The sequence below is a fragment of the Molothrus ater genome, chromosome 11 (genome assembly GCF_012460135.2).
Source record: "Molothrus ater isolate BHLD 08-10-18 breed brown headed cowbird chromosome 11, BPBGC_Mater_1.1, whole genome shotgun sequence".
Classification (NCBI taxonomy): domain Eukaryota; kingdom Metazoa; phylum Chordata; class Aves; order Passeriformes; family Icteridae; genus Molothrus; species Molothrus ater.
This window is the reverse complement of record NC_050488.2, coordinates 11,866,338-11,893,601: the sequence shown is the minus strand read 5'-3', so window position 1 is coordinate 11,893,601 and position 27,264 is coordinate 11,866,338. Positions and strand designations below refer to the sequence as shown.

Below are 27,264 nucleotides of genomic sequence, written 5' to 3'. Positions count from 1 at the left end.
TAAAGCACAGAAAAACAGAAATCAATTGCACCAGGACTAGTCAGTCACATAATTTAAGGTACAGCCGCTCTGATTTCCTGCCTAACACACAGGCACTGTTCCATTTTATCCACTCACACCTCCATAAAGCCCATTAAGTGGTTCTGTGAAATGCAGTGGTTTATGGCATCCAGACTAAAGGCCTTTGGAGGTCAAAATCTAAGTTCACTACTCTGCTAGTAGTTTGCTACAATGGCTCCATCATTCTTTCTGGCAGCGAGGCCAGACTAATTTCTTATTTGTTTGCCTTCTGCCTTGAGCCATTAATTCCTTCTCTGCTGGATTAAAGAGGAGCTCCTCAGAGTCAATTATGCACATGTTTTAACCAACTCACCTCTCAATAGCTTTTTTGGCAATCAACAGATTGGTCCTGTCAGTGTCTCAGTACAAGGCATCTTTTCTTGAGTCCTTGAACAGCTTTTTACTTTTTTTGTTTGGTTGGGTTTTTTTTAAATATCAATTTTTTTGTCCTCCCCCCACCTCTTTCCCCTTCTTCAGGGTCACTGCTTTGGTGAGGCACAACCAGTGAAAAATCAGCATCTCTGGCACACAGAAGTCCAAACTTGCCCGTATCAGATGGATGCAATTTCACTGGACTCATTTTACAGCATAACTGAGGAGCTACAGAAATCAGGCTGCTAAGATGGTATCAATTCACTTACAGTCAATTATCTGACTGTACTGAGGGTAAGGAGCTCGTATCTTTCTTAATCACCATTTAATCATTTCTCCAAAACCTCTAAGGTAAACTTCACTACCTCCCCCATTCTGTCAAAGACCTACATACTATTCAGAATATTCAAGCAAGAAAATCCCAACATTCCCGTCATTTCTAGCCATGGTTTTGAATTTGTCCTCAGCATGGCCTGCTTCTCTGCTGAATCAACATAAGCAGTGGCTTTAGACTTATTTTCAGAATACTGATGAACTATTGAACAGCAGAGTACACTACTGATGCTTGCTGAAGTCACCTGCTAGGAATACCACTTTCTGAATTGCACCCAGTAATCCATGATTTCAGAAGCATCAGCCTTTTATTTTAATTAAATAATTATGAGGTATGCTGTTGCTGTTGGCACGGATCAATTATTCATACCATTCTATGACTCTAAGTCAAACATCCAAGAAACACATGAACAGTCACCTGCTGCCATGTTCCTTTCCAGCAGCACTTTCTTACTATTAACACAATTCATCCCTTCAGAGGGATATACACCTCTGAAGTATGCACCAAAATTATAACTCAAACCTCCCCAAAGACCTGACTAATTCAAGATGACTGCATGGAAAGCATGAATCCCTTGTAGGCCTTAACCAGGCACTCCATATCACAAGGACTGGTACCTTGCTCTACTTCTGTTCTAGCAGCAGGCCCATTGAACTTCCACCTCTAACCAGATTTCCATTGTGTGGCACTTCTCATTTTGTGTTACTTCTCATTTGGTGTTGTACAATAAACCCACACCTAAGTTTGCAAGGAGCACAAGGCAGAGAGCTTATGCTCTGTGTACAGGCAGGAGCACAGGCGACCCTGGGTGTGGGTCAGTGTGACAGCTGGAAGGGCTCTGTCTGTCACACCACTAGGAAGAAAATAATTCCAAGGCAATAGTAGAATGAAACATGTGCCTTTTACCAGTCCTTACCATGGCATTTTCAAAGCAAGAAATTTATTTCCCATTGTGAGCCCCCTGGCCCAGTTACCTGGGAACACCAATACCTGGCTGTCTGTCAGGGACAAGATCACCAAGACAGCTCCAAGTAGTAGGAACAAGCAGCCTATGGAAAACTGGTTTCAGGGAAGGCTACCCATCAGTTTGAACAGCAGAAAGTCTGCTCATATTTATGCATGACTGCTCAAGTGAACTGCATGACTGCTTTTGTTGATCTGCTCGCAGCGATCCATTCTTTCAGTAGGAACACCAGGAGGAATCCACGCTGGGACTGGGCAAGGGAAAAAAAAACACCCCGTGGACATACTGAATGGGACAGAAAATTCCCCTACAATTTCTGTAAGTTCATGTCCAGCAATGCCCTGCATTGACTTTTCCAGCAGCTTTTTGGGACACCTCCACACATCAAAGCCCAAGCCACACCACAGTAATCATTTTCACTAAACCTACTTTAGAAATTGATTAAAAAATTGATTTTTTCATAGCTTAGATAGATACAAAGTGACCTTTACATCCCACAAAAAACCAAAGGGAATTAACACATGTAGACAGTCTTCACTTAAAAGGGAGTGTTTTGTTTTCTTAGAGGGAAAGTCTTGCAACACTTTATTTTTTATTGCAGCTCTCAAAAGATCCATTCTCCTTCCTCCACTTGGGCTTTTCACCTTTCTGTCCAAATCAGGCCAAAGGCACAAGACTTTTCAGACCATACACAGAAAAGCAGCCTGAAGATAAACACAAATCTTCCTATAGGTCACCAAGACATCAGTACTATTTTGTCAGCTAACAGTTCTATTTCAGTCTGTGAAGCAGCAACACAGAGGACAGTTCCCAGTAGAGATAAGAGTTTTACACGCACAAAAAGTTTTATTTTTCTCTATACAGAAAAGAGGTTTTTGAGATGTATTTTTCATTACTGAGGAATAACAAGGATGGGCCATGTGTTTATATGTTTGAGACCATTTCCCTTGTGAATCACTGCATACATAAAATTTCTACCTGCTTAAAATAAACACGTGTTTTGGGCAAAGTTCCTTCATTAGCACCTTGTGCCTTCTGATACTTTCTACATGGTGCACTTGGGGATGCAGATTACAATCCTAGAGCTGAACAGCCAGGTGTAATTTGTGTTTTGATGATCAAACAGGCTCTGGCAGCCTGCAGGACACACAGTGTCTGTAATTGTCACTGTAGCACCCGTTAGGATCTCACTGTGCTGGCAGCACTGGGAGGAAGGGAAACAGATGCATACCCCAATGGCTTTCAAACATTCAGGGAAAGATGAAACCACAGAACCGGGAGTGCAGGTCATTCTCCTGTAACAGCTTTGCTCAGTGCAAAGCAGCATCCCAGCAGCATCCTGGGACTTGCATGTGGATGCTAAACACCTGCACCAGGCACAGACACAAGCCTTTGATCAGCAAGAGAATGCCAAAATCCAAAAGTACTTAAACAGAAATGTTCTTGGGACTGTGTGAGCAGCACCAGCACACAAATTCCTCCCATCCCTGTCACCCACTGGAGGGTAAACACTATTCAGATGTTATTTGTCTGTAGCTAATGAGTTTGGCATTCATAGGTCCATGGCAAGAGCTCTGCTACAGCAGGTCTGTGATGGTTGGATGCTGTAGGATGTATTTGGATGGCTGGATCCAAAATAACACTGTTATGTGATATGTCCATCAGCTTGCCCACTCTTTCCACTCTTCACAATCCTTATTCACAGAGTTCAAGAGAGACAGCTCTCCACAGTGGTGGAGCCTAGTTAAGCATTGTGAACAGTGGCCATTATCAGTACAGGTCATTAAGGAAAGCCTCATGATGCCACCACCCTGTACAGACAGGCATCAGACCCACAATGAAACAGAACAATTCCTTGCAAGACCATCAATGGCAGGGGACTGCCTGTGTTCTATGCCCAGAAAATGCATTCACAAAGCTCAAGTATCCACAACAGTACTGCCACTACAACATACAGGAATAACTAAAAAACATAATTAGCAAGAAAGCATGATTGTCAGAAGCCTTTATATTAGTGGCACTCTGCTGAGCTTGTTACTGAGGCTACTGACACAGGCTTTCACCTCCCCTGCAGACCAGTTCAGTGTGGAGAAGGACGGGGCCATGGTGACTTGGGCACTGTGAGGACAGAGACTTGACTGTCCCAAGCCCAGAGAAAGCAAAACAGGCTAAATGGCTCTTTCATCTGGTCCCGTGCAGCTGCTTATATGGCCACAATGCCAGCAGCACAGTCCCTACTGCCCATCTGTGCTGCTGTGGGAGTTCATCCTGCAGGTACCTGCCCTCTGGACAGCACAGAGAGCAAGAGCAGCATTTGTATGGCAGCTGCTCTACCCCACCACTCCCTTTTCTTTAGCTCTGCATCATCTCAGCAGTGCTGGGCACAAAGCACAAGCAGACACTGCAGCTCTGGGGCTGCAGCTGCCTGTGACTGAGGCCAAGGAGCTCAGCACATCGAGTCACTCCGGGATGGCAGTGCCGCAGGGGCTGCTCTGCCTTCCTGCCAATTCCAATTCTGCCTATGCTGCCAAGAGAACAAGCTGGTAGCAATCACCCAGGGCCATTCTGAAATTGCACATGCACCTCTGTTGGCTGTCACACATCTGGAGAACAGTTTCTGGTTACAAATCCCCATAAGAGAGGAAAAAATTTAGATCAAAGGAGGAAATAAACAGTACGAGTCAGTGTTACCCGTTAGAGCCACAGCAGTGCCTCAGAAGGCACAGTCACACAAGGGAACCACACCTCTCCATCACAGCCATGAGAAAGCTGCACTGCCGCGCAGGACAAACAGCAAAAAGCCCTTGCAATCTTTGTCTTAAATCTCTCTCAAGTATCAGATTGACATGAAATTCAATTCAAAATACGTTTAAGGATCAGAACATAAATTCACAAATGCTGTAGTCTCCCCAGGTACTTCAGCCTTTCTGCAGCCTCATTTCATCAATTTCTATCAAAATGCTGAAATGATCTGGCAAATAAAGCAAGCCCCTGGTTAGTACTTCTCCATTTCCCACAGTGGCACACAGAGATCTCATGCAATTAATTCAGTTGCAGATTGGCTTTACCATTCTCTGGGGTAGAATCATTCAGTAGCAGACTGCAATCTCTATGCAAAAAGTCAAGCAGGAAGCAAATAAAGATCAAAATATTGATGTCAGTGCAATTCAAAAGTCCAGGAACTGCTTCTGCACTTGAGATCTCTAGCACATACAACTTTCGGCTACACTAGAAGTAGGAGACAGTAGAAGACAGGTGAGAAGAGCTTATGACTCTGGTGTGTGGAAGACAGCAAACAGATGATCAAAATTCTCATCATGTGTTACCAAAATGCTCTCACATATGATAATTTCATAATTCACTAACACAGTCGCTCTCTCCAGCATTTTAAGAAGGTTCAATGTAAAAAAATCTTGGGATCAAGGCTGAAAGTACTAAAGAGAGAGTTGCTTCAGGACCATTAACTAACGCCAAGCTGTCCAAAACCCTACAACAGCCTCAGTGAGGACATTATTTCTGACAAAGCCTGGTCTGGCAGGACCATCTCTGAACCCATGGTTCCTCTGCTTCAAATATTTTTTGTCTGAAGGACTTCCAGCTGAGCAGAACACTCAGCAGGCAATGCCAGGAGCATTTTCTCAAGCATTTGCTTGGCCAGCTGTCCACAGAGATTGGCATTTCTTTATGGAAACTAGAGAACCCAAAAATTCTGCAGTGTCTCACACAGGAGGATGAGCGCATGGGCACTTGTAAGCACAGAGATTTCAAGAGCACACAACCTCCTGGAGTCAGGATAAGAGGGGGGGAGACAGGTGGCACTCCAATTCTTAATGTAACTCCACACAAAGAGCAGGGAAGCCACTTAACCAAATTGGGAAATGGTGCAGTGCAGGAAAGCTAAAAAAGCAGAGATTGAAACAAAAATTATTTTGAAATTACATACATGGGCAGAAACCCTCAGCTGAAAACACTACTTCTATGTAGTAATTTTGAGAATTATTATAACAGGGTAAGATGTCAAACATACCCATTCTATTTATAGAATGACATGCAATTTAGTCAGAAAACAAGTTTCATCAACATAAATGCTTGAACACAATCAGCTTCCTCCACCTGCACAGTTCCAGGCACAGCCCCCCTCCTGCCACAGCAGAGCTGCAGGGAAGGGTGGGACACAAGGACTGCATTCTCCCTGGAGTAACTTCAGCAGCAGGATGAACCCCATCATTGAGACTCAATGCCACATTATGCTGAGATAAGCTGACACACATGTTTTTTTTCACTGAAACCCAGAAGCACTGCCTTTAATTTCAGAATTAAGGAAAAGTGCAAAGAGAGGGAGAATGGTGATGACTTGAAATTGTCTGCACCTGCAGATACAAAGGAACAGCAAACCATTTAGTCAATACCTTACAGCTGTGTATCCCAAAGGCTCACCACAGATTCTGTGTGGGTATCTGGAGCAAGTGGTGACACAATTCCCGAATTCCAGTTCCCAGTACAGAACCAGCCTAGCTAAACCACCACCAGAAGCAAAGATCAGTCCCCTTACAGCCTGTGACACAGGGACAAGAGACTTCCCACATGAGATAGACCAGGAATAGATACAAGTAGCAAGATAAAATTACAGCGTTCAGATACTTCAAAAAGGGAAATGAATTATCATTTTCTAAAAGGGAGTAGCTATGAAGTTGCAAGAATTTTGAGAGCAGCAGTGCCGGTGCAGAGCAGAGGCTGGGGAAACTCAACAGTTCCAGGCTGTTCCACAGTTAAACTTCAGAGCCAAAAGCAAAGCAAAATCTCACCTGTTTACCAGGCACAGAAGTGATCCCAACAGTATTTGCAGTTTTTACACTGCAAGTACATCACTAAAGTTCCCATTCAATTAAAGTCTGGCATCTGAAAATTTCCTTAGGATCTGTTTCATTAGAAGATTCATTTCACATTTTGATCAACATCTAAAATGAGATCATGCCACCACAAATTTCTTTTCTGCTTTCTTTTCCCCTCTTTTTCTTTCTTGAGATTGGGAGGCAGGACTTGAAAGTGAAGGTGTAAAATTAAATTCAGGATATTAGAAACTACTTAAAAATTGATTTAATAACAAAACAAAACTAAAGAACCAAACAAAAAAAAGTCAAAAAATCCAAAACAAAACAAACCAACAACAAAAAAAATTACCTAAACTGAAACCATTTGTTTCTTTCTTTTTCTTTCCCTCACAAGCATTGGGAGGCAGCACTTACTTCTCATTAATGAAAAGAATACCTAAATTGTTTCCTGGAACCTCAGAATAGCTCAGATGTCTTAGTAGTACTTGGCTGAAAAAAAATTATTAGCAGTGAAAACAAGTCCTCAGCATTTATTACTTCAGCAGTTGGGGAGAGGAGGCAGAGCCGTAGAGAGCTCATACCAAAGCACTGTGGTTCTCCCATTAGTCAGGGCTGCATGTTGGTACAGGTTGGAACATCCTCCTTCGTGTTTTTGCACCTTTGCAGCTCTGCAAGTCTGAGCTCCAGCAACTACAACCCTGGCCAGTTTATTAAGCAGGGGAGCATCTCAGTTATCATTGTGGCAAACCACAGCACGCAGGCTGATTCTTCACGGTGCAGAGAAAAATGCAGGTAGCAAAACCCCCTCCATGCTGATTTTAGAGAGTCTCCCAGATTCAGTGTGCCACCAGGAAAGGTCCTTTGGCTTTCACCACTGTGTTGGAGTAAAGACAGTGCAACACATGAGTTTACTGTTTCCCAATTAAATTAAGCATCTCCTCTGCCTCCCAGAACAGCAGTATCATCACAGTCACGAGACTGTGCACGTGCTCCCACTGCCTCAGTCACTTGTTTCTGAAAAACACATGCAAGAATTTATAGGAATTGTCTTCCAGCACTGAGAAGAAACCAGACAAAGCTTAAATAATGATCAATATGAATCTTCTCTAAAGACATCATCACAACCATCAGGTCATCAAAGACGCCTCCAGTAACAGGACAGGGAAAATGATACCAGCACAACGAAAGAGCAGCTGGCACATTCCCATAAAGGCAAAAGCAGCCCTCCTGTGGTTTTCATGAACAGCAGAAGATGAATCCTTTCAGATACAGTAATCCTGCAATCAGATACTCACAAGAACCACAAATAAATGCAAATCAAATCCAGGGCTTTAACAGATTATAGGGAATGCAAAGGAGAGTCAGTAGAATACACCAGATCCCAGCACACAGAGCACACAGACATTTCACTGAAGATCCAGGTGAGCAAAAAGGGCACCAGTCCAAGCCCTGCTTCCTGAAACTAGCTTGTATCTAGAGGGCTAATTCTTACAAGGAAGCAGGCAGGCTCATGCCTCCTCTGACTGCTACCACCCTGCACAGTCTCCAAGCTGGGATGAATCAAAGTCCTATCATCTTCCTCCAAGATGCCCTTATGCAAGATTGGGAGGGTTCAGCTCAGAACTTGGCTACAACAAACAATTTGAAGTTTCAAGAGAAAAAAAAATAAAACAACAGCTACAAACGAAAACAGAACAGACGGAGAGGCTGTCAGTGAGGAGAAGAAACCGATGTCCTTGAGTTTGCTTTGACAGGCAGCAGGAAGGACTGAGACAGAGAAGAAGATGACAGAAGAGAAATAATGTACACTACCTAATTCAGCAGTAAAGCTTTTACCAGAAGAAAAATCTCAAGCATTTCTGGGGAGTGGCTGCTTCATCTTCTTCTGAAGTTGTCCTTGTCTGTTGCTTTCCCTCTCCAGCTGACACTGAAATTTACACCGAAAAAGATACCATGCTTCCCTGTACCCATCACTGCTGGCTACAGGAACACTCCAGAAAGCAAACAGCAACAGTGGAAGACAGAAAGTGCCATTACTTTTGTCTTCTGTTGGACAGTGCTGGATAGCACACACCCCACACAAGCAACCTGGGTGGGTGCTTTTTCCTTCAGAGCACACCCAACATACAACTGGCACTGCTTAATTTGGCAGGCAGCCTCTCTCCAGGCTCACGGGGCCACCTTCGGCGGCAACAGATACTTTTCAGGCTGGTTTAGTCCTTGCAGGCTCTGCTGGCATTGCCAGGAAAGCCCAGGCGTGCCAGCAGCAGCAACACTCCAGCAACAACCGCGCTTCACACAAAGACTGGCACTGAAGGGAACAGCTCTGCACACTCATTACAGCCTCTGTCAGCCATTCCCTCTGCCCTTATATGGGAACATCCCGTGGCCCCGCTGGGAATATGATGCTGTTGGTGGACATGAAAGGTAAGGCAATACCTGAGCTGTCAGCAGGCGAGGGCAGAATTTCTCTGTTCTGAAAAGCAAGCAGAGTCTTGGAGCCTGAACTCTTTACAGCACTCACATGGGAGAAAGTAGAGATTTAAAGTGTCAACTGCTGACAGTCTGCACCCACCTTTCTCAAGAGTTATGCTGGTGATTTTAATCTTATTAAATATTGTTAATCGTATTACTAACCTAACTCTTTTCACATGTTAGGAAGAAACTTAAGGCGAAAATTCCATATATGACCACGCTATAGTAAATGCTTTCTGGCCAAATCTCAGTTCAGGGCAAGTCCCTGGCTTGCAGATTCCAGTTAAGTTGCACACAGGTGTGGATGTGCATAGAAATAGTCTGCTCAGCACCAAACTGCCTACAAGTCACCTTCCCTGCCAGATTCTTCTCAATCCCTAACTTGTTTGCTTTCTTCTCCTGTGATTCTGCTAGGCATTGCTGGCCTCTCAAAGTGACCCTATTAAAACCTGTGAAATTCCATGCCCCATTTGTAGCAAGGGGAAACACCAATTTCCCCATTACAATGCAAAACCACGTAGCACAACATCGCAGTGCATCAGCCTCCCCCTGAATCAGGGTGAATGCTTCCATCACTGGCTTAGCCCCCTGACGTCACACAGACACATCATTAATAAAAGTCATCGATTTCTGCATTTCATACACAAGGCAGAACACTTCTGTGATCCCTGTTCAAAAAGTGAGGTCACAAATGAGCAGATCACATTCAGCCTCACACAGAATAGAGCACTTGTTTAAGTAAAATACTGACCCCGCTGTTTTACAACACTCAGGGTTGTAAGCCCCTTCCTCTTTGTAACCAGAGCAGCACTCCAGATACTCTCCTAGGACTACTCCTGTTCCAGACTGCTGCCCTGAGATAAAGCAGCAGCCACAGAAAGTTTAGATTTAAGAAAATAAAGATCTCAAATTGCAACTCCTGGAACACAAAACACACCTGCTCAGAGGGGCCCAAACACTTGCTGCAAACTCTTTCAAAAGGAATGTGCTCAAGGTGGAGAACGAGATCTCCAGGCAGCAGGAGCTGCCCGGTCAGGGCGCTCCGCGGAGCGGGGCCAGGGCCGGGCAGCTCCTCCAGCGCGGCCGCACGGGCAGCCCGACCCTCGCCGCGCCGCCGCCTCCCACCGAGCCGTGCCCTGGTCTCGGGGGGCTCGCCCGGTCCCACCGCTCCCCGCTCCCGGTAGCGCTACCGCCGCCGGAGGGGCTCGCCAGCCCCGCCGCCCGCTCCTGCTGCTGCTCCGGGGCGCGGAGCCGCGGGGACCCCCGCCCTGCTCCCCGCAGAGCCAGCCGCGGGGGCGGCTCGGAGCGGGGGTTTCCCGGCCCACCGGAGCCCCTCGCCCCGCCCGGGAGGCGCCGCCGCTCCGGAGGGGCCGCGCCCATCCCCCCACGCGCAGACAAAGCGCGGCCCCCGGGCGGCACCTGCCGCCGGCCGCTGACCCCCGGCAGCGCTTCCCCGCCCCGGGCCGGGCGCGGCGGCGGCAGCAGCCCGCGCTCCCCTCCCCGCGGCCCCGGTGCCCACCGCCCCTCACCTGCCGGGCGGCCGCCCCACTCCGCTCCCGCCGCCGCCGCCGAGCGCTGCCCGCACGGAGCCGCGGAGCGCCCGCCCCGCCCCTCTCCCCGCCGGCTGCTCCGCCCCCCGGCCGCGCTCCTCCAATAGCAGCCGTCCTCTCCCCTCGAGGCCCCGCCCCCAGAGCGGCCCCGCCCCGCAGGATCCGGCTGCCCCCCTCCGGCACGAGGCCGGCGGCGAGATCCCATTGGCTGGAGCAGGGAGGGGGCGTGGCCAGCGGCCCCTCCGCACCCCGGGCCGTGCCCGGGATCCCCATCCCGGGGGCCGGCGGCGGCCGAGGGCTCCTGCTGGTGAGCACGGCCAGCCAAGGGCTTCTGCCGCTGGGCACGGCGAGCTCCACCTGCACCGAGCGAGGCCCAGGCAGCGAGAGTGTTCTGCACGTTGCCGCCAAAACGAGCGGCGGCTGCCGGCCGGTCCGAGCGCACAGCGCTGCGCCAGAGGGGTCCGCGGCGCCGCTGATGAGAGCTGGGCTTAAAGCTGTGTATTTTGGAAGAAATCGCAGCGTTTATCTCCTCTCTGCGTTTGTAGCAATGTAACTTTGCAGTCAGGCTCGACCAGCCTTTGTGCTCGGCTCTCCCCGCCGGTGAGAGGTGCGGGGGAGTGGGGAGTGCAGCGGGCACGGGGCACAGGGAGCAGAACCTGACAGCGAACCCAGCTTGTCCCCCCTACACACACAGCACAGGGCAGGCTTAGGCACAGCCCAGCTCCAGCTTGCAGCCTATGTGGGAACCAGCACACGAGCGAGATTGAAGAATGTGACAAAAGCATAGTTATCTCTAGTTGCAAAACAGCGAAGGACATACCATTCTAGCTGGAAGTCGGTGGAGACAAAAGCACCATAAAGCAGAAGCGCCTGAAGTGATATGTGTGATATAAACTGACTGCTGGTTTTGTGATTTTTATTCCTGTGAAGCTGGAAGCTCCAGTTATGGGCAGAGCGGAGGCTGGTGCTCTGTGTAAGAGACAAAAGCATTTCTTGCCACTGAGAACTGACTGCATAAAATCCTCTCTCTGAATTAGGGGTAAGTTCTGTCAGTGACAGTTCTACAGAGGGACAGAATTAATGCTCCCATTTTTCTCTCTCACACTGTAACTTCTGTGTTCCCCAGATGTGCTGTGCTCTGCTGTGTTGTTGATCAGTGAATATACAGTTAGTCTAACAACTGACTTGCTATACATGCAGTGACTGGCTGTAAGTACTGGTCATTTGCCTGCTGAGCTGACTGCCAGATGTTTGGCAACCCCAGAAAAAAGATGGAGTTATGCCTCAAGCACCCAGCCACAAATTCTGTGTGCAGGAAAGAAAACATCTCTGAGGATGGGAAGAAGTGATTCAGGAACTGTAGGTAAAAGCAAACTGAGGAAGAGTGCACTGGCCTGGGTTGTGCAAAGTACAGAATTTGCCTTATGCTGGGGTGCCCATCACTTCTCCTTTTTGGCTACAGATGAAGCTACAGATCTCCATTGAAGGCATAATGCTGCTCTGAAAGTCTGAATTGGGCTTTCCTCCCACGTTCATTTCTGACATTTCTGAGGGACATAGTTAGTACAAATCCCACGTTCAGAAGTGTCATTAAACATCTACTGTCTTTGTTACAGTACATCAGTCTCTCTTAATCCCAGCCCCCAAATTTTATGAAGGAAAAAATATGTCTGAAAGCTTAGCGATGCTGAACAGTCCCGAGGACCTGGCAGCATGACCATGGTCTCCCAAAGGAAGGATTATTTCAGAGGTAACTGCTGGCTGCCTCTCTGGACCTTTGCTCCTTGGCCCTTCGTTATGCTGGAGTCCTTGGAGGCTGCTGTGTGCAGAGCCCATGAGGGCTCCATGAGGAAATGATCCCTTACTTGTTCTTCTCCCAACACAGAAAAAGCCATCCTATTACCACACCCCACTCACTGATCCCTCTTTAGCTTAGAGCTCGCTGAATTATCATCTCACTAATCAGACACACTTTAACTGCACTCAAATTGCATCTGCCAAAATCCAGTTTTGGTGACTAAGAGCATTAAAAAAAAAAATCCCCTAACTTTCCTTTACTCTAACCCATTCCCGACTCAAAACATTAATCCTCTTTGTGCCTTTCCTCCAGAGCCAGTCCCAACCTGCAGCCCCTTCTGTCTGGTAAAAAACATCTGCAAGCTTCACTTAAAAAGCAGCAAAAACCCCTATGAGAGCACATTTGAAAGGAGAGGCTTTTCCTTCTGTCCCATGGCAGGGTTGGTGCAGGGAGCAGGAGCAGGGCAAGAAGAGCTTCTGTGCACTTTAGGGATGCTACAGTGCCCCTCTCCCACCCCTCTTACAGCCCTTCTGAGTGACAAGGGTGTTGTAAATTCACTGTGGGATTAACCATTCCCCCTCCTGGGAAGAGTTTTTATCAGTCTGCACAAAAATTTTGCAGTTCTTAAAAAAAAACCAAACAAACCAATCAACCCTAGAGAAAAAGCTAATTCTCAAACATTATACAGCTGAAAATGGTGTCACACAAAGAACAAACATTTTGAGGAACAAATGAAAACAATTTTTGATTTCCATTTGTTCAGAAGGTTTGTTTTGTTGTGTTGTTTTTAGTATATTTAAATCCCTAAAGGATGCTTTTCTGTAAAAACTCTTGTTAATGTCTGGTTCTAAGCAGGTTAGCTAAGTTTCTTACATAACTATTATGATAATCACAAGGCAAGCAGCTGCTTATGCTCCTTTTGATTTCCTTCTTACTCTTCCTCGCCTCCAAGTAGGGGATGAGACAAGTTAAGGAAGTCACAAGGGATATGTGAATACTGTCTATAGCTTCTGGGAATAAAGTGTATTTAGAGCAGTAATTCAGGGACCAGCTGAAGGTTAACTACATCTGCCCTACTTCATATCTGACTCCATTCCTTCCAAGCTTTCAGTTGTCAAAATATTCAGAAACAGCATTAAGGTATTTGTTTTGGCCATTTGGGCACCTACAGATCTGCTGGCAACAGTCTGTTGATGTTTAAGGATCTGATTTTGAGTAAAAAATAGCCAACACCCCAGAACCTCAGGGGTAGAGCAAGAGACTGAGCACAGACCTATTTGCATAGGTTTGCCTTTCTCCCTGCAGAACACAGCAAAACAAGCTTGGGACGCTCGTGGCAATCCCTTTATCTTGGAGCTCTGCTGCTGTGTTTAAGCACAGACCTTCTCAGATTATCCAGCTGCCGAGCACCAGAAATCTCACTTCTCTTTGCTTTATGAGTGAGGTCATGAATGTAACTTCCTAGCTAAAATCTGGCAATAAAATACAGTTCTAAATATAATGTGGACAAATCCAGCATTGTCTGCCTTTTCCTAGCTCACAAACCTCATTCCTACAGCAAATCTCTAACCTTTTTCTGAGGTAAACAGGACATCTCTACCACTCCTATGCTCCACAAAGAGGGAAGTATTTGTTTTTAGGAGGTATGTTGTGAAAGGAACTGTCTTTTCCAAACAAACAGATACAAAGAAATCAACAGGAGCACCTGCAACTTCCGACCAGGATCCTAGAATGTTGGAACATTCAAAAACCAAGTAGTAATAAATAAATAAATAAATAAATAAATAAATATATATATATACATATCCTGATTGTTGCACAACATCTAACTGCTTTTGTCCTGTGTTCTTAAGCAACATTTTCTAGTTCTCTCATGAGTGGAAGGACGGGCAACTCTTCAGAATGCACCTACTGTTAGAAGTCTGCAGTGACCTCATTCAAAGTTATTTCCATAGCCACAAGCTGTTTGCTTTTGAGTTACTGGTGGTTTCTCAAGGAGCAGTAAGAACCCAAAATAGCTTAGCAAGGGCCAAGCTCAGGCCACCGCCACCCATTTTTCTATAGTTAATATCTATCAAAGGGCTTCCTGTTGCTCTTACCAGGTTCTCCTAACTCAGCTTCTGTGTCTTGCCAGACAGAGGAACTTATCTGAAAGAGCACTGCCTTCCTCTGACCTGAACACAGCACCCAGGTCAGTTCTGGCCTCACCAGTCCTGTATTTTGCAGCCACCATCCCCCTCAGATGAGCACTGGGGCCCAGGGCTGGCTGAACCATCCTGCCTAGAGAGGTCTTTGCTCACAGAGTAAGAATTCAAGTCTCAAAAGGCCTTAGCAAGCAGAAATTATTCGTTGAAGAAAGGATCTGCTGAGAGACCTCATTCCGAAATGGAAAGTCAGCTATCTATTATAAACCCTTCTAATAACCCAAAGGTATGCAACAGAACAACAGAATGCAGGTTGGTGTGTGTGGTTTCCTTAGTTGCCTTTGTTGTTTTTTGGGGGTTTTTTTGTGTGGTTTTGGTGGGGTTTTTTTTGTTTTGTTTTGGTTTTTTTTAGGGGGGGGGATTTGCTAGAATAGACCTGAAGAGCACAGGCAAAAAGTATTCAAAGTATTCACTTAGTCCTGGCTGAATCATCAGGAAACATGCACTGAGATGTCATGTGCTTGTATAAATCACAGATGTACCTGAACTGAGCTGAGTGCCCAGGTAAACACCCTCTGTACAGCTGCGCTGGTTTTGTCCAAACTCCTGTATTTGCTGCCTGTGTTACCATGACAAAGGTTTAGCACAAAGTACTAAACAGATTATACATATAGTCCCTGTTTTAGCATCTTCCTGGATATTGCCTTCAGCCAGCTCAGGTACAGCTGCCACTGCTGCAGCCACACCTTCTGGCTTTGGGGTGCACATACAGTGCAGTGCCAAGATACACATTTAGATCATTGCCACAATGGAGTGATGATTAATCCAGGATTGAGGGAATACTTAAATCTTCTCTCCTAATTATTATATAGTCACAGTTAATTACAAGGGTTTTTCCCTAATTGAAATTATTCTGCTGTCACTTCACATAGGAGGATTTAGCAAGGAAGAGCAGAACTAAGTGAGCTATGGTAATTACTTGTAACACAGAGCTCTGCCAGCTGCACACAGGATCTGTTCCTGAGTCTTCAAAACTTCCTACAAATGACCAGTCATTTTCATCTTGATACATACACCTTGCAGCTCTTCTCAAATTTCAGGTGTTATTTCAAACAATCATTTATTACAGATTTGTATGCTACTGTTCATTGACTGTTCATACAGTCCTTGACTGACTTTTTCTTCCTGTAACTATACATAGAGTTAAAGCTACAAATGATCATAATACTCTCTTTAAATGGGTAAAAAGCAGATTTCTTTAGAGCAATAAACAGCCCTTAGTTTTGTATTCTCATTTATTGTACACAAGTTTGGCCTCAGACCTCTGCTTGTTTTTGATGCCACTGAACACAAGTCAGTGAGTGCTCCCTGACTTTCAAGTTTAGCTGCCTAACCTTCAGCATTTAAAAACCATGCTGATATACACAATCCACATGTTCAGTGATGTCAAATAAAAAATTCAGCCAGTTATAGTAACGGGGGCCGAGTTTATATAGTTAAACTAAAAAAATACCCCAAACTCCAAGCCAGAACAAAATTTTCAGTTACTAGTGTGGCAAATTACAAATAGAACCATTGTACTAGTCCTTCCCCTTTAACTACACAGTTGCTTGATTTTCGTCAAGCTCCTACAAGAAATATAACCTGTAAAAATATTTGTGAAATGATAAAACGAAATATTATAGATTTCAAAAATTCTATTGATCTGTATGCACACTTCTTGATACAGATAAGTGTATGGGAATTTTTATCTCAGCTCTGAAGCCAGCAGATAAAACTGCTTCCCTGACAAATATTTGTTACTCACTTCACACTCTAAATAATCAATGTATAAATCAGCAGTGGCACTTCCCAAAACCACCTTTTGCACTTTCATTTCTCTTACAGGTAGTGAATCATCAAAGATCATTCCTAACTTTGTTTCTTTGTTATGTCATTAGCACTCAGTGATACCAAATGAAGGTGGTGCCACTAACATCCCTGTCCCAAAGATCTTGCAGTCTTAGGAGCTTGCAATCAAAACTTCAAACTCTCTTAGAGCAGGAGAAAGTCCCACCACAGCAGTGTGTACCAGACAGGGGAGTTGCTCACACAGAAGCATTACAACATGAAGTGAGCACGCTGCTCCTTTGTCTGCAGAGGTCCCACAGAAGTGCTTGTGAAGCAGGAGTTCCACACTGGATTTGCCTGTCTGCTGCCATCACAGGGAGAAAATGATTTCTTATCTGAGCCATACCAGAAACCTTGTGTGAGGCCACACACAGATACTGATGTTTAACTGTTCAGGCAAGTGTTTAGCCTCAGTCAGCCAATTTTCATCCTTCCAGGAAAAACAGGCAGCTGGACCTTTCACTTCTTTCCAAATATTATTTTGTAGTTTGTGTCTATCACTGCTAATGTACTGGCTTAAAAGCACCTGCTGTAGAGTAGCATTTCAATTGCCAGGCAGGACAAGATTAAGAAAAAACCACAAAACAACAAACCTGGAGAAAGTCCCAATGAGATATGAGCAGGATAAGAAAGTGATTGCTCCATAGATGATTGCTGAAACCACAAAATACCTTGGGAATGACGGGTTAAGGAGGCTGCAGAGAAAGCATAATTGGCTTATATTGTCAGAATAAACACCATCATACTTAATACAGCTCTGTATCTGGACCCTTTCCCTCTTTTCCTGCCTGAAGGGACATGTAGTCATCAATAACAAAAGCTGAAGCTTCAGAAATGTTTTGGACACTTCATGACAAACCATCCTCAGAAAAGGTTACCATGTGTAGCTTCAATGTATTTTAAATTCATCATCCAGCTGTTTATTAAGATAACTCCTAATGATTTTGAATGAACTAATGGCAAAACTATGAAGAAATAAAGAGCAAAATACAGAGAATTATACATGAGGCATTTAAATCAATGACAGAGCAAAGGAGTAATTGGAACAGGAAATCACAAATCCAGCTCCAGAGTGAAAATCACTGTATATTTAATCAGTTGTGTCATGTCCATCTTTGGGTTCATGTCACTTGCTCCAGTAGTGGCCACAGTGTGGAGTGGTGAAGATGTAATAGGACTTCATGGTGTCCTGGGGGAGGTGAGAGGGGAACAGTGATGGCTCTGAGGGGATGCAGGGTTTGGGGGGCTCACCTCAGCTCAGTTCTGGCACTGTGCTACTGAAGAAGACTCCTCCTTGTGCCCACACCTGGGGGAGAGTGGGACAGTGGGGATGGAGGGACACCAGTTCATGAGTCAGGCCCCAAAACCTGTCTGTCCCAGCAATAACTATGTCTGAACCCCAGAATCTCAAGGGGTCTGGGAGGTGGCTGGGGGCTGCAGAGTGGCTTGGGGCTGGGTACAGGGATCTGGGGGTCAGGGTACCCAGGATATGTACCTGGTTACACTGCAGGGCTTGTCCTGGGCTACTGGGGCCACTGGGGATGCAAACTGGGGACCATTGGGGTGAGTTAGAGTCTGATGGGAACAACTGGAATCATTGTGGGGTGATGTGGGACACTGGGAGCAAGCCGGGGTACAACTCAGGGTCAGAAGGGGCCATTTTGGGCCTCGTAGATGCAATTTGGGGCTGAGAGGGGCATTTTGGGTGCTGTTTTGATACACAAGACTAGACAGTAAGAGTGACAGAGTGAATGAAATGAACAGATCAAGCTGTGGCATTTCCTTTGCTTGTTAAAAAGCACAGTGTGACAGAGACTTGACATGGAGCCCGCAGCAAGGCTTTTCAAGTATTTCAAATATACAGGAGAAGGCATAATGAAAAACACTACAGCAGCTTTATTTGGACTTGTACTCCAGGTACTTAGAGTGCAAGTTTACCTTTATTAATCTACTAAGTTGTGGCAATTAATTAGGGATCAGTTCCCTTTCAGGATGATATAGAGTACAGGCAGAGTAATGGCAAACATAGCACATGTCAGTGCAGTGCTGTAAATAGAACTTCTCTTGATTTGTGTTTCCAGTCTCCGCTCGGTATCACACAGCTCCAGAATCACATCTCTCACAGCAGCAGCCTGGCCCTTGCCCTCCCCTGCAGGCCTTGGCATCACTCTTTCTGTAGGTCGGGACTGGATGGCAACTTTGACACTGTGCAGCTCAGACAGCACCTGTGTGATACTTTCCTGCAGACTGTTAAACTGCTGTTGTAAACTCCCCAGACATGAACTGACTTGTTTAATGTAGTTTAGCTGCTCATTTAAGGGCATTAAAAGAGAATCTATTTTTATGGAGTCATTCCTGGTTTCTCTAGTTAACAAAGCCCCTTCTTTCCCTCCCTTCGATGCTGTTGTTTGCAGCACATTTTTTAGGTCTTCAATGACATCACTGAGATCTTTCTGCTGCAAGTAATGGCTGGAGGCCTGTTCTTTGATTGCTTCTTGTAAATTTACTGGGCCCTTTTGTGCTTCAAGCACCAAGACTTTCAATTCTTGCAGCCTTACTCGATTGACATAGGTGGAACCAAGAACACCTATAACAGCTCCCAGCACAGAGCCAATAATAGACCAGTTCTTTGTTTTTTCAGCTCTTGTGCGTTCCTTCTCGTGGCTTTCCCTGACAGCTGCAGAGAAGAGAGAGAACTTTTCTCTCTCAGATTCTTCTGCATTTAAATATGCAGCTCGGTACCTCTTCTCTTCCTGCAAGAAATAGAGTGATGAAAAGAGAAGGTATAATATGAAGCTATAAAGTCTATACTAAAGGAAAAACCCCAAGCCAGCCCCCAAACTCCAGTGCAGGTGAAGGAATGGAAATTTGGAACATCTATTAGTAGTTTCAGAAATTTTCCCTTGCCTGTGAGATTTTCTTTATTAATCCTACTTAAGTCAATGAAGCATCATTCTAAGTCTGAGAAATGGAAGAGGTTATCAGGAATCACAGCTGAAGGTCCTGTACATGAGAATCTGCCACATGATGATAGGAAATGGGTATGAGTGAGCAAGGTCTTTCACTCCCCATAATGTTCACTGTTTCACCCCTGCTAACTTCTCCAGACACCAGCAGAAAGCAGCTGAGAGAATTTCCATGGATTAGCCAGAAAGAGTTTCTCTCATCCCATGGAGAGTTAATTCATCGAATGGCAGCTTTTTCTTAACTACTCATGTACAGGTCACCACTACAACAATTAATTATCTAGGCTCATTATCTTCAGTTTGATTCTCCAAATTTACTACTCTGCTTTAGCATTAACATATAAAATTTGCACAGGGGATCAAACCATTGATAACAACTAAGTAAAACAAGTACCCTAAGAAATTAACTTTGATCACTTCAGAACTGAACTGCATCTACAAAAACAATCAATCACTAGTGAAGGAAACAAAGCACACAAATTTTCAACATATTCACCAATGCTTAAGTACCAACAAATTACCTGCAGCAACCTGTGTTCCAGAGTAGCCAGTTCTAAATACTGGGTGTCATCCCGAGAGACCCTGTCTAAGCGATCCCGAATTTCCTTCAGTTTAATCTGTTGGGCTTCTACATTTTCACGAGCCTCTCGTACTATCCCTCGAGCTATCATAAAGACATTTTCTGCCTGAGAGAGAAAGAGCATTTATTTTAGAGACTTACTACCATACAGACCTAAATTGCTAATTATATATAATTTTTTTTTGGGGGGGGGGAGGAAAAAAACCACCAACAAAATAAAACACACTACTCCATTTCAATTCAGAGGATAAGCTCTATTTACTACATGCATAGCCTAGAACACATTCACAGTATCTGCACAGACAGCCAAAGCAGAAAAAGACATAATTCTCCTTGGATAACCTTTTCTGCCTCAGACAGTGTTTATGCTGCATACACCTCTATTCATCATTTTAAAAATTCCACGTTATCTCCATCTTTACCTCTGTCACTTTTCCCTGAGCCTCTCGAACTTCATTGATTCCAACAAATTCTTCGTATCTGTCCCACCAATTCCTGCACGTTGCAGACACTTTTTGGAGGGAGTTTTTCCCCATAGCAGTCCCAGATTCTGTGATCCGATGAAGGAGCCCCATGGCCATTTCCACTGCAGACTTGGCTTCGGGCCTCTTGGGCGCCGATGGGCAGTAAGTCCTCACCACGTGTAAATTCACTTTGGGACTCCACTTCATCAATGAATGGTGATACTGCAGACCACAGGACACTGAGGACACACTTGATTTGTATTTCATAGGCCCCATGTCTTGAATTTAATTGCTAAATAAAAGTGCTACAAGGAAGAAAAGAAGTTATTGAATATGGCTGATTCGTAGCTCTTCAACTACAAGTGTGTCAAAACTAATGAATTCAAGAATGGCTAAACCATTGCTACTTTTACACCACTGCTCACCTAGAGAACTTTCCAAAATTTTCAACAAAGTGCAATTGTGCCACAGATTCCTGATTTTCTGTTAGGAAGTACTCCCACCATGCTTCATGCTTCTTGACAACTAATTCACCCACGGCGTGAGCAGCGATCATGTGCAGATCCAGTAACAGCAGGAGTAACTTCAGAGAAATTCAGAAATTCAGTGCTTCAGCAGAGCAGTGACTGCACAACGTGGTTTGTGCCTCAGGTACTCACAATTCTGCAAAAGAACAGAAAAGGAAAAAAGGCAGAGAGGGGACAAAATCTTGATAAAAAAAGAAGTGTGGCTCGATCATTCCCTTTATCTCACATTGCACAGATACAGGAAGTGCTGAAGGATGCAAAGACAAAAACACAAAGGACAGAGGGAAAACCCAGAAGTGCTGAACCAAATACAAGCACTCCCATGAGACTGCCTACAAAATAAAAAACCAGGACCAACCACAAGAATAGAAAAATCTCAGGCAGCGAATATACAGCATTCTAACACGCAGGGCTGCATTTTAAAATTAGCTTAAAATTCTTGCTTACCCTGCAAAAGCAGGCTGCTAGTTATGTTTTACTGTCTACTGATTTTAAATATGATCTTAGAATTCTACTGAGGCACATTATTCTAGAAGCTAGAAATTGGAGAACTTTTCAGTCCAGTTTTATATGAAATTCGAGTATGACTATATTAGATTTTGACTAATATAATATGAAAACATGAATTACCAAGAACACTTGATAGCTGCTGCATAGTTTAAAAATTTATTTAAAACAGATTTCCTTGTTAATTTTAGGTGGTTAATGCAGGCATCTCCACAAAAAAGTACTGAAACAGCGGGAAAATTCTGACCACCACAGGTTCATTCCCCTGCTGACTAGTTCTAACAACTAATAATAACTCCAAGTGGCATTATGAAAATCTTACCAGTTGTTTTACATGCATAACATGTAAGATCAAACCCACAAGAACATGGAAATGAAAGAAGTTCTCTCTTCTGCCAGCATCACTTACACATCTACTGTCAACAGCAGTGTTGAAGACCTACTCTACATTGCAGGCCACAACAAACATCAGCTCAATTTTGTCTGCTCCAGAGTGCAAAATTCCCCTCTCTTAATTGCATTACTTCCTGAAGAGTTTAACCTAATATTCAGGGTACTGGAGAATAGAAAAAAAAGAGGGAGAAAATTGAGATTTGAAGAAGAATTTCTATGCAGACAGTCACAGACTGTGATGAACGTGATCTCAGCCTGAGCTTAGAGGACACAAGAAAGTTGTGACAGCTTAACCTGACATTACGTGCCTGGTTCTCTCTTGCCTCCCTCGCAAGAAGCATTTCCTCTGCCTGCCGTCTCTGACAAACACGCTCTCAAAAGCTGCCGCACACAGAGCCGGTGGCCAGCGGGACTCCGCTCCCCGGCTCCCGCAGCGCTCCCGCGCCGGGCCGAGCGCAACCCGGCACTGCCGCGGCGCCCCCGCATCCCGCCGCCGGCTTCCTCCGCACCACCGACCCCGTCCCTGCCCGGGGGCCCTTCCACCGACCCGGCCGAGTCGCCGCCGCTCCCCTCCTCCCGGCCGGCCCCGGCCCCGGCCCGGCCCCGCCGCGCCCCGTACCTGCCCCGGCCCGGCGGCGGAAGCGGCGGCGGCGGAAGCGGCGGCGGAAGCGGCGGGAGCGGCGGGAGCGGGCGGAGCGAGCGGAGCCATGTCGGGCCGGGAGGGTAAGGCCGGGCCCGGGGCCGTCGGTGCCGCCCGCCCGGCCCCGCCCGGCCCTCACTGTCCCCTCTGTCTTTGCAGGCGGCAAGAAGAAGCCGCTGAAGCAGCCGAAGAAGCAGACGAAGGACCTGGATGAGGTAGGGGGCGGGAGAGCCGCGGCGGCGGTGGGAGAGCCCCGGCCGTGAGGGAGCCGGCGGGCCTGGCTGCCCGGGGGTTCCTGTCGACATTTACAGGAGCAGGCAGTGACAGGACGAGCGGGAATGGGCTCAAAGTGAAAGAGAGGCGGTTTAGATTAGATATTAGGAAGATATTCTTGCCTGTGAGGGTGATGAGTCCCTGGCACAGCCCAGAGAAGCTGTGGCTGCCCCATCCCTGGAAGTCTTGGCTTGGGCGAAACTTGGAGTAACCTGTGCTTGTGGAAGGTGTCTCTGCCCATGGCAGGGCTTTGAAACAAGATGATCTTTAAGGTCCCTTCCAACCCAAGCCATTCTGTGTTTCTCTGATGCCATGACGACATCCCGCCAGTGTTCCACCATGCTGGTGGATGCAGCAGTGCTGGCTGTCAGAGCAGCTTGGAATGCCCTTGGCAAACCATCAGACTGCGAGCTGAACTCGGTCAATCTCTGCTGTCCCAGGAGCCTGGGATTATTGTGTAGCTTGGATGAATTAAGTACTAGTGAACGTATTAAATTATGTACTAGTGAATGTATTAAATTATGTACTAGTGAATTGCATGTTAGAAATACTCTGAACCCTTACATTAAAGTATGGATGTCAGCTCCTATTTCTGAGAATAGTACATGATGGATGAGGTGCCACTGTTTGGAAAAAGGCAAATACAGTACCTCTTTGAAAAAGGAAAAAACCCATAGCTTTCTAAATAAGCTTTATTGTTAAAGAAACGGTAGAACTAATAAAGTGCTTACAAGGATGCAAGTTAGAAACATTTGTGTGTCAAATGATGTAAAATTTATTTTTGTCTCAGCTCTGCAATACTGCGAGCATTTGGGAGCAACACATTGCAAGAAAAACCCCACAGAAGTGGATAAATGTGAGGGATTGATTTACTAGGAAAGACACATTAGCCAACTAGAGACAGGAAAACCTGGAGAGAGAAACAGAATATTCTGTTCTGTGAGGGGTAGGTAGGGGAAGTAATACAGTTACATTGCAGCAAGGGAGGCTTTAATGAAAGAAGAGGAAAGCTTTGCAGTTGTAAAGATGAGCCATGGTGAAGAATCTGTGGAATCTCAGTTATCAAGGTCCTCAGTTCAGTTTCCACAAAGTTCTGAGTGCCAAGTTAAAAGTCTGGGTCCTTTTCAGCCTTGGTGTCTGTGAAGAATGTCTGTCTAAGGGACAGAGTATGTCTGACTTCTCCTGGATTTGGAGGCTCATCCAGCAAGGAGGCTCAATAGCTGCCTTGCCTGCACAATTTGCCAGCAGTCTCATTAGATTGCTTCGAATTAATACAAATTTATTAAACCCAGAAGAAATGACATATATGTGGGAGGATTTAAAAAAAATATGCTTTTACTTTAGCCTTACTTTATTTACATTCTTTATAGCCTAAATGTTTTTGTTAGTGCCTGTTTGCTGGGCTTCGTGTGTCACTGAGGGTATGTTCATGAATGGTGTTAGTGCAAACATCTATCAGTCAGAGGAATCATAATCTCAGAATGAGAAATAATTCCAGGAAGACCAAACATACAGAGTTAAAGTTCAGTTTGTGGTCTTTGTGATAGTTTTGCAATGTTCTGCATATTTAGCATTATTCTGCCTCGGTCCAGTCAGGTGTTTGTTGCTGCTGGAATAGTACATTTGTTTTTCCTTGCTTCTCAGTTGTTTTTGAATTTGTCTGTGGAAGAGATGTTAAAAAATGCTGCTGTTCTTTCCTTCAGACGGATCTGGCATTCAAACAAAAACAGAAGGAGGAGCAAAAGAAACTTGAGGAGATGAAAGCAAAAGCAGCTGGAAAAGGTCCCCTGGGTAAGTGAGGTGCCATCCTGGCAGGAGAAATGGGGGTCTTGCTGGCTTCAAAAATTTAATGTTTTTGTTTGACAGACACAAAAAGGCAGGTGCCTCTGGGTTTTTTGACATAGATAAATAAGTTGATGGCAGGTATAGATGATATGGAACAAATAGAGGCTATTTTTTTTCCTATGCATTTTCATCCCCAAATTATGCAGGTTCTGGTTCAGCAGGCAAATCACTGTGTCTGGCACACTGACTTATTCCACCGGTATGTGCAGGGACATTTCTGCTCTTTTTGTAGTAAATCAGTCTTTTCAGATGTATTACCTGTAGGCTTTGCAACAGTCCTCCAAGTTTAAAAAATCCATTGCTTGTCCTCTGAGAGGATGAATTTCTTCATTATAAAAATGTGACTGGAAGCCAGTCTGGCTTCAGTCCCTCTGCCTGAGTGACTGTAAAATATCTGAGGCATGGAGTGAGTTCACAGGGTGTGTCCTGGTGGCCCATGGAGGCCATCCCTGTCTCAGTGACAGTCACAGAGTGCTCACATGGCTCTGCACTCGCCTTCTGCTCTTCCAGCTTTTGCCATGGTCCCATCAGAGGTGTTCAAGGGTGCACCCTGCCTGCCTCTGTTCTGTCCTTACATCCTAAACTCATTCTGTGTAGGGTGCTTGAGCTCACAGATCTCTTCAGAGTTCTTTCTCTGCCCTTGTCTAGACTCAGTGTCAGACATCTGGCCCTTGTCTGATGCTTACCAAAGCAGGTAAGGACTGTTGTGTTGCTGTGGCAGGGTCAGCCTATTTCCAAGAACCTTAGCAGGGCAATGCTGTTGGAATCAAGTTGCAATGCAGAGTCTGTTGCTGACTCTCGGCCCTTGCAGTCTGCCTTGGTGCAGCCTTGCTGTTCTCTTTCCTTCCCACTGGTCATACCTGACACAACTGGAGAAAAACAGCAATTACCACAAATGCCACACTTGTTGCTGTGTCAATACCTGGTGTTCTTTCTTTAGTGTCTTAGACTTTAGCGTCTTCATTAATCTGCAGGGAATTCCAGTACCTGCTTCTGTAGAGCTTTGATCCCAGCTGGGGGCTTTGGTGTAGGGATACAAAAGCTTTTATTCCCTTAGTCTTGATTTTGATTTGACCAGACTGCTCCTGCTGCGTAAGAAATAATCAATGGAGAAACAAAGTAACTGTTGGAATATTTCTTCCATTGTAGAATCAGGGGGCATATTTGGTTCCAGGAGAAACCTTATTTCTAATGTTAAATAAATCACTGTTCACAGTAAGGTGTGAGAGATCAAAACCACACAGGAGGAGTCACACGTGCAGAAACAATTCACCAGTGGGAACCAGGGCTGTGCAGGCTGTCTAGTGGGGGGATTCAGCTTTCTGAGGACCTGCATTTGGAGCTAAGCTCTGTCACAGTCACCTAACCAGCTGTGTTGTTTCTTTTGGCAGCCAGTGGTGGAATAAAGAAGTCTGGCAAAAAGTAGCTTGATCAAACTGCAGGGTAAGAAGTGATCAAGTTACTCAATGGACCTGCAGACTTCAGAGAGTCTTGAAAACACTCTGTCATTTGGGAAACATTGTACATTTTGTTTAGTCACAATAAATCCTTTTTGTTAAGATGTGATATTTTCTCTTTACCTGTAGGTTTTGTTTAAAAATGGCTTTACTGTTTTATACCGGAAATGAAACTTTTACTGAAGACCATGTGTGTCCTTGTGCAGCCTGAGTGCCTCTGATCATTTGTTAGTCATTTGTGAGAATAAATTTCAACTTCTCCTCTCTTTTGACTGTGGAGTCAGGGCCTGAGTGTTAAAATCTGCAGAGTTTTATTCTGGAGGCTTAGGTCTAGCTGCAGTTGTTTGAGATGCAGCTATAGCAGTATGTGCTCTCCTAAGAGCTCTAAGTTTTCTTTAAACAAAAGTTGGGTTGTACTTCCATCACCAGCACCTTGAGGCAGCCACTCTAAAACAACTCCTTCCCATGTTCCTACTTTGGAGCACTGCTGTGCCCTGTAATCCCCCTGCCTGCTGAACATACACTTGCCTTTGTCCTACAAATCGTCACTGCATCATTTTCCTGAGCTACATCTTGACATCACAGCTCTGTCACACTCGTGGAATGCCTTTGGGATGGAGAGGGGAGGGGAGCAGAAACTGAATTCACGAAATGAATGGCCCTGACTGAACACTGGTTATGGAGACTTGAAGGAAGGAATATGCTGTTCCCAAGGTGGGACTTACAGGGGAAAGAATCAATTCAAAAGCCTTATTACTGAAGAGAAATGGTGATACAGAAACTGTTCCTGCTGTCAGGCAAGGCAGCTGATGGCTGCAGAGGGGGAATGGCTTCTGAGAACAGCGAGACTCGGGCTTTAGTGGCACGGGGGAGTTACATGGGAAATCTGGGCCTGCACAGTTTGGGCTCCTAAGGAAGAGACCGCAGGTGCTGGGTGTTCACAGCGTGCTGCTAAGAGGGTTTCCTTGTTAAAAAGATATTTTTAGAGGACTAGAGGCGTTTCCTCCTTCCCTCTGAAACGCGAGGCTCCGTTTCAGCAGGGCGGGAAGGGCGGTTGCCCTGCATACCTGGGAGCGGGAGCGCAGGCCTTACAGTGCCATCAGCCCGTGCCGAGGGCCGCCGGCAGCGCCCCTGCCACGGAGCGAGACCGGGACCGGGACCGGGATCGGGACAGCGACCGGGAGCAGGGTCGG

General features: G+C 45.6%; 2 protein-coding genes and 1 long non-coding RNA gene across 5 annotated transcripts in view; 1 reads left to right on the top strand and 2 right to left on the bottom strand.

The window, feature by feature from the left end:
• Positions 1 to 10,596, bottom strand: part of PLXNB1 (plexin B1) — a 77,232-nt gene extending 66,636 nt beyond the window's left edge. Inside the window, exon 1 of one of the 2 annotated variants that reach the window (XM_036390874.2) lies at positions 10,567 to 10,596. The gene's annotated coding sequence lies outside the window, so the exon portion shown is untranslated. The remainder of the gene's footprint in view (positions 1 to 10,566) is intronic. The other variant, XM_036390875.1, reaches the window with a different exon arrangement.
• A 7,696-nt stretch (positions 10,597 to 18,292) lies between these two features.
• Positions 18,293 to 22,492, bottom strand: CCDC51 (coiled-coil domain containing 51). Of its 2 annotated transcripts, XM_054516065.1 has the most exons (5): positions 22,476 to 22,492; positions 20,855 to 21,092; positions 20,388 to 20,734; positions 19,907 to 20,071; positions 18,293 to 19,172 (listed from the first exon to the last, which is right to left on the bottom strand). In XM_054516065.1, the coding sequence occupies exons 3-5, from the start codon at positions 20,703 to 20,705 to the stop codon at positions 18,396 to 18,398; spliced, it is 1,260 nt and encodes a 419-aa protein (XP_054372040.1). In that variant the 5' UTR covers positions 20,706 to 20,734; positions 20,855 to 21,092; positions 22,476 to 22,492; the 3' UTR covers positions 18,293 to 18,395. The 2 variants fall into 2 exon arrangements, with proteins under 2 accessions (XP_054372040.1, XP_036247124.1); XM_036391231.2 differs by lacking the exon at positions 22,476 to 22,492 and having other exon boundaries at positions 20,855 to 22,141.
• Positions 22,493 to 22,513: 21 nt separating this feature from the next.
• LOC118691878 (uncharacterized) lies at positions 22,514 to 26,180 on the top strand. The gene is made up of 4 exons (XR_004981084.2): positions 22,514 to 22,579; positions 22,656 to 22,711; positions 24,473 to 24,560; positions 26,006 to 26,180. It is a non-coding gene; the product is annotated as an uncharacterized LOC118691878 (long non-coding RNA).
• The last annotated feature ends 1,084 nt before the right edge of the window (positions 26,181 to 27,264 follow it).